We start from the raw sequence: 7,224 nt of genomic DNA, 5'->3' as shown, positions 1-7,224 counted from the left end.
GCCTCTCCTGAGTCCATAGGGGACTGCAGTGATGGGACAAGACTGTAACAACCAATTGGAAATCATAAAAAAATAGTATTTTATTCATAATAGCATTTCTGTGGAAAACCTTACAATATAAATTTGCCTTGCCTCACGTTCACGTACAGTATCAACGCTGTTTGCATGGCAATGCATGTAATTAGGAAGATGTTGTTTTGAAACTTAAGAGTTGATGTGAGGGCATCTTAAATGGAGTTAATGTTTCACTGTGGCATATTTTCACCCATTACCATGAACCTGTCTTCCCCATTTCTCCCACCACTGATAAATTCATACATACTGTACATTATATAGTCAAATAAATTATTAAATAATACACACTTGGTATGGTAATATAAATGACCTCATCAGAGAAGTTTACTCAGTCACACCAGAGGGTGGCAGTAAAATGCAACTATCTAACACCTGTTCCAAGCGACTGATCGTTTGTGTTCGTTTGAGGATACAATTTAGTGATACCAATAGTATATTGCAACTTTATATGATCCTGACGATAACTTTCCAAACATTTTGCTGTTAGTAAAGTCAGGATTAATCCAACAGATTTGTGCACATTTAAAAAAAAAAATTTAAAAAAGCTGGTGCGAAGCAGAAGAGGATGTGATGTAATATAACTTCCGCCTTGTACAGACTCTTTTCGTTGAGGCTCAGCTAGCGGCCGGGTGGGTTCACATTATAGTTCATACCAATTTTGGGGAAATTGACTATAATACGCATTTATAAAGTTCTAGAAATACAACAGTGTCCGTTCGCTACCATATACGTGTCTCAGTAGCCATTTGGTTATCACATGTTCGATGTGTAAATATGAGTATTGAAATACGAGCTCCAGCATGTGGCAGAGGCCTTACTAGTAGCACTGGCTGGACCGCAGTTGATGGCTAACTAATAAGTCAGCTGCTCATTCTTATTGCCGATGGGATAGCTAGCGTGTTCACTATTGTCCTCCAAAAACATTAGTACTCGTTGATGACTGAGTTGTGGACTCCCATAGCATTGTTTGTGGATTTCCATTCTTGGTGCCAGGGAGTAGCAGACTATGCTAGTTAACAAGCTTCTAAAAGAGAAATCTGCTAACTTGCCACCAACTCGCACCATTTTTTCTCCCAACAGCCTGCCAAGATGCAGATCTTTGTGAAGACGTTGACGGGGAAAACCATCACCCTTGAGGTTGAGCCCAGCGATACTATTGAAAATGTCAAGGCCAAGATCCAGGATAAGGAAGGTATTTTACGTTTCATTGTAGCTCATTTGTCATACTGTATGGTTGGGAGGTGGATTTTACACTTTGATACCAGCACTGTCCATGAGTGATTTCATTAGTGGGTCATATCAATTTTCATTTTATTCTCAGGTATTCCTCCTGACCAGCAGCGTCTGATCTTTGCTGGAAAACAGCTTGAAGATGGTCGCACCTTGTCAGACTACAACATCCAGAAAGGTAAGCGAATGAGTTAATGAGAGCATGTAATGCTGCTCAAAGTTATGAGTTGGCCCTATGTGAAAAGGTACAGGTGCTTTTAAAGACATACTTTGGGGCAATCATTTATTTAAAACCTGCTTCAGGCTGGATTTGTCAGTTTTACCTAAGCTAGCCACAGTTTCTTTCTGGAAGCTTTGTGTGCTATTTTCTCCCACTGGGGACAGCCCCCTAACAATTATTTTCAGCCAATGTGCTTTAGCCCCTTGCCATTTGAGTGACAGCTAGCAAGAACACAGCAGAACAAGAGGATGCACAATGATGTGGTGCACATATCAGTACATGTGATGTAGTACAACATTTTTGGGGACCACTTTTGATTTGTGCATGCTAGTTTCAGAACTACTGGCTAAAAGTGTACAAAAGTACTATGTTTGTTCCCATCCAGAGTCCACCCTGCATCTTGTGCTGCGTCTGCGTGGAGGCATCATTGAGCCATCTCTGAGACAGCTGGCCCAGAAGTACAACTGCGACAAAATGATCTGCCGCAAGTAAGTAAAGTTAAAGGCGGTAAAGAACAACTGTTTTTACAAAATAGTTAAGGTTGGCGCGTTTCTTTAAACTCACCCTTTATTTTTAGTTTCAATTTAACATTAAGAAACCTAAATGCACATTTGAGATTGAGTTGATGGAAATAGAGATGCAACATTCAGCAACTGCAGTAATGTTGCCGTGTACAAAAACTTAAGCCCCGTTGATGTGAGTGTCCCCTTGAATGGTTGACTGGACAATGGACCAGTTAATTCCATTGTTTTATGTCAACCATATCCCACACAAATTCAGATTTCATATGTCTGAAAAGATTGGGTAGCTAATCAGTATAATGTTTTAGTTCAAATTAATCAATTGGAGCGCTAGCTGGCAGTGGCCTTACACCGCTGGACTATACACTTTGGACAGTTCTGAGCCTTTTTGTGCTGCAGGTGCTACGCTCGCCTCCATCCTCGTGCTGTCAACTGCCGCAAGAAGAAGTGTGGACACACCAGCAACCTGCGCCCCAAGAAGAAGCTGAAGTAAACTGTTTGCTTGGTGCTTTCTGTGGGACATATGCAGAACTGTTCTGTAAAATAAACATTTTTTTTAAATGACATTGCCTGGCCTTGATTTAGTTAATCCACAATTGAAGGGTCTTAGAGAAAGAACTAAAGGACAGTCTGAATTTGTTTGATAGTCAGGCTTTCACGTGGGCATGGACAGCTCAAAAAAACATCCAGACAATTCAAGGTGACTTGTGTACATACTTGTGTGTGACAAATTGAACCAGCCCCAAATGAAGCTGACAAATGCACAATTGCTGTCTGAATTCATGTACATGTTTGAAATAGACATTTTGGGAATGCGAAAAATGGTTTTATAGCATTTTTATTTACAACTTAGTATGCTTTAAATTCCAGTTTAAAATGTAAATTTTGGCTTTTACACAGAAAAAAATAACTCATTAGGGCATAATCTGTGGTTTTCACATGACTGGGCATAGGCGTACACACTTGGGAGACTGGCCCAGCCAATCAGAATAGTTTTTTTTCTCCACAAGGGCTTAATTACGAACACACTCCTGTTTCATCAGCTGTCCGAGTGGTAGGTCTCGAACAATCCCGCAGGTGAAGAAGCCGGGCGTGGCGGTCCAGGGCTGGCGTGGTTACGTGGTCTGCGGTTGAGGCAGATTGGATGTACTACCAAATTCTTTAAAACAACGGTGGCTTATGGTAAAGAAATTAAATGCTCTGGACATTACTGCAGTCAGCACACTCCAACTTGAGACATCTGTGGCATTGTGACAACTGCTCATTTTAGTGGCATTTCTGGGACCAATACACTTTACATATTGCGTTTATTTCTGTTAAGTATTTGCTGCACACTTGAATAAAATTGTTCAGATCGTGTGTTCAACAGTTGATAGGCATTCCCTCATGATTATGAACAAAAGGTGGGAATCAAAGTAACTGCGCAAGATTTGACAGGGCCAACATGTTTGTGCTTGATGCACTTGTACTCAACCAACAAGTAATTTACAAGATAGTCATGTGAAAGAGGTGAATAGGAAATTGCAGTACACAGGATTGTATGACATTGTAAAGCAGAGCTTGTGTTCAAAGCTAAGGAAAATTCATACATCTCAAATGACTGATGTGCCTCAGTGTCAGTCAACATTTTAGAGGTCTGTAAACTGGCTACTGCAATTCATCAAAACAAATGTTTTAGCTAAGTTTAATGTTGAATTGTATACAAATACTTGCACATTGTAACTTCCATTATTATAAACATGGGTTCCTCCTATGCAGAAAGTAAAGTCAAATCAGGCAAGTGTGATTAAGGCCCTGTTTTAATACAGGAAAAATGTATCCTTGTTAAATAATGCAACAAATAAACCACCTGTCCAATGTGATTACAAGGATAATCATTGTATTTGAAAGTGCTCAGACACTTGGAGTTCAAAGTAGGTCGCTGAGGTATTTGAAGTATTAGTGGTTGTCAAGTGTATTAAGAGTAAGAGAACACTACAGACCCTACACATTTTAATTACAGAATAATTCCACAGGCATTCCAATATATATTTTTCCAGTCAGTTGTGCTTCATCCAGTTATGTGGGTAAGAAAAGTGCATCTTTGGTACTGCATTTTGTATCACCCCAGTGGGATGATCACATTTTCTGTCAAGTCTTCTCCAGAAGGTTGGAGATGGGCTAGGAAAACAACCATGTTGATATGACCATGCCCCCCCCCCCCTCTGTGTACTTCTAGGCATCAAGAAGTACACAGAGCAGGTTGCACTTCCTGATAAATTCTTGGATGACAGTCACACTTTTAGGTAGGGACAGCAGAGACCACGTTTACATGCATACCAATATCCCATTATTTTTTGGGAAACTCAAGTATTCTGTTTTTGAGTTGACGCATATATAAAACACATACAATAACCCGAAAAATCTTATATTCCGGTTTTGAGAAACATGTTTAAAAAAAAAACTTTATTTAACTAGGCAAGTCAGTTAAGAACAAATTCTTATTTACAATGATGGCCGGACGACGCTGGGCCAATTGTGCGCTGCCCTATGGGACTCCCAATCACGGCCAGTTGTGATACCGCCTAGAATCGAACCAGGGTCTGTAGTGACACCTCTAGCACGGAGATGTTGGGAGCCTGGGATATTCTGATCTTAGACGGGATACCGTGGTATGTAACCATCTTATCCCGTTTAGGCCTACTGTTGTTTTTCGAGGTCTGCACGGGCTCAGTTTCGCATATCATGGGTGCTGTGATGTTTTCCTCTGATTCTCAAACAAATCACTTCAAAAAGTTGGCTACATGCGCAGTTCCATCCACCATAATAATTTGTTTTTCTGATACTCCGTAGGCTACTGGACTGTATAGTTTACTGACTTAGGCTACTTTCACCCCTAATTTAGATATGTTTCTGCTTATAATTTCCAACATTTTGAAGACCGTTTGTTTGTCAACTATAGTTCGATACAGTGCATTCGGAAAGTATTCAGTCCCCTTCCCCTTTTCCACATTGTTACGTTACGGCCTTATTCTAAAATTGATTAAATTATCCCCACCACCCCCACTCTATGGAGATGGGAGAGCCTTACAGAAGGACAACTATTTCTGCAGCACTCCACCAATCAGACTTTTGTGATATAGTGGCCAGACGGAAGCCACTGCTCAGTAAAAAGGTACATGACAGCCCACTTGAAATTTGCCAAAAGGCACCTAAAGGACTCCCAACCTGACAGAGCTTGAGAGGATCTGCAGAGCAGAATGGGAGAAACTTCCCAAATACAGGTGTGCCAAGCTTGTAGCGTCATACCCAAGAAGACTCGATGCTGTAGTCAATACAAAAGGTGCTTCAGCAAAGTACTGAGTACAGGGTCTGAATACTGTAAAATGTGATAGCCGTTTTTTATTTGTAATAAATTTGCACCCCAAAAATTGTCATTATGAGGTATTGTGTGTAGAATGATGAGGGGATAAAAATAATTTTATCAATTTGAGAATAATATAACAAAATGTGGAAAAAGTCAAGGGGTCTGAATACTTTCCGAATGCACTGTACATGCAGCTTCTCTTTCGTAATAACTTGATGCCCTAGAAGACTAAATAAGGTAATGCTTACCAGATGAATGCATTACTAATCTACAGTGCCTTGCGAAAGTATTCGGCCCCCTTGAACTTTGCGACCTTTTGCCACATTTTAGGCTTCAAACATAAAGATATAAAACTGTATTTTTTGCGAAGAATCAACAACAAGTGGGACACAATCATGAAGTGGAATGACATTATTGGATATTTCAAACTTTTTAAACAAATCAAAGACTGAAAAATTGGGCGTGCAAAATTATTCAGCCCCCTTAAGTTAATACTTTGTAGCGCCACCTTTTGCTGCGATTACAGCTGTAAGTCGCTTGGGGTATGTCTCTATCAGTTTTGCACATCGAGAGACTGACATTTTTTCCCATTCCTCCTTGCAAAACAGCTCGAGCTCAGTGAGGTTGGATGGAGAGAATTTGTGAACAGCAGTTTTTAGTTCTTTCCACAGATTCTCGATTGGATTCAGGTCTGGACTTTGACTTGGCCATTCTAACACCTGGATATGTTTATTTTTGAACCATTCCATTGTAGATTTTGCTTTATGTTTTGGATCATTGTCTTGTTGGAAGACAAATCTCCGTCCCAGTCTCAGGTCTTTTGCAGACTCCATCAGGTTTTCTTCCAGAATGGTCCTGTATTTGGCTCCATCCATCTTCCCATCAATTTTAACCATCTTCCCTGTTCCTGCTGAAGAAAAGCAGGCCCAAACCATGATGCTGCCACCACCATGTTTGACAGTGGGGATGGTGTGTTCAGGGTGATGAGCTGTGTTGCTTTTACGCCAAAGTTAACATTTTGCATTGTTGCCAAAAAGTTCAATTTTGGTTTCATCTGACCAGAGCACCTTCTTCCACATGTTTGGTGTGTCTCCCAGGTGGCTTGTGGCAAACTTTAAACGACACTTTTTATGGATATCTTTAAGAAATGGCTTTCTTCTTGCCACTCTTCCATAAAGGCCAGATTTGTGCAATATACGACTGATTGTTGTCCTATGGACAGAGTCTCCCACCTCAGCTGTAGATCTCTGCAGTTCATCCAGAGTGATCATGGGCCTCTTGGCTGCATCTCTGATCAGTCTTCTCCTTGTATGAGCTGAAAGTTTAGAGGGACGGCCAGGTCTTGGTAGATTTGCAGTGGTCTGATACTCCTTCCATTTCAATATTATCGCTTGCACAGTGCTCGTTGGGATGTTTAAAGCTTGGGGAAATCTTTTTGTATCCAAATCCGGCTTTAAACTTCTTCACAACAGTATCTCGGACCTGCCTGGTGTGTTCCTTGTTCTTCATGATGCTCTCTGCGCTTTTAACGGACCTCTGAGACTATCACAGTGCAGGTGCATTTATACGGAGACTTGATTACACACAGGTGGATTGTATTTATCATCATTAGTCATTTAGGTCAACATTGGATCATTCAGAGATCCTCACTGAACTTCTGGAGAGAGTTTGCTGCACTGAAAGTAAAGAGGCTGAATAATTTAGCACGCCCAATTTTTCAGTTTTTGATTTGTTAAAAAAGTTTTAAATATCCAATAAATGTCGTTCCACTTCATGATTGTGTCCCACTTGCTGTTGATTCTTCACAAAAAAATACAGTTTTATATCTTTAT

The 7,224-nt window shown here is 40.5% G+C and overlaps 1 protein-coding gene across 1 annotated transcript; it reads left to right on the top strand.

Annotated features, from left to right (window-relative positions):
* The first annotated feature begins 581 nt into the window (after positions 1 to 581).
* LOC109902370 (ubiquitin-60S ribosomal protein L40) lies at positions 582 to 2,612 on the top strand. The gene is made up of 5 exons (XM_020498664.2): positions 582 to 704; positions 1,156 to 1,267; positions 1,397 to 1,483; positions 1,911 to 2,013; positions 2,446 to 2,612. Exons 2-5 carry the CDS (start codon positions 1,165 to 1,167, stop codon positions 2,537 to 2,539), a joined length of 387 nt encoding a protein of 128 aa, XP_020354253.1. The 5' UTR covers positions 582 to 704; positions 1,156 to 1,164; the 3' UTR covers positions 2,540 to 2,612.
* The last annotated feature ends 4,612 nt before the right edge of the window (positions 2,613 to 7,224 follow it).

This window comes from Oncorhynchus kisutch, linkage group LG13, assembly GCF_002021735.2.
Source record: "Oncorhynchus kisutch isolate 150728-3 linkage group LG13, Okis_V2, whole genome shotgun sequence".
NCBI lineage: Eukaryota > Metazoa > Chordata > Actinopteri > Salmoniformes > Salmonidae > Oncorhynchus > Oncorhynchus kisutch.
The sequence above is the reverse complement of the archived record's forward strand: the minus strand, read 5'-3'. Positions and strand labels throughout refer to the sequence as shown.

Coding starts and splice junctions, on each gene's coding strand:
- LOC109902370 (XM_020498664.2), top strand. CDS start 1,165: ATGCAGATCTTTGTGAAGACGTTGACGGGGAAAACCATCACCCTTGAG. Junction 1,484..1,910: donor AGACTACAACATCCAGAAAG/GTAAGCGAATGA, acceptor GTTCCCATCCAG/AGTCCACCCTGCATCTTGTG. Junction 2,014..2,445: donor GACAAAATGATCTGCCGCAA/GTAAGTAAAGTT, acceptor TTTGTGCTGCAG/GTGCTACGCTCGCCTCCATC.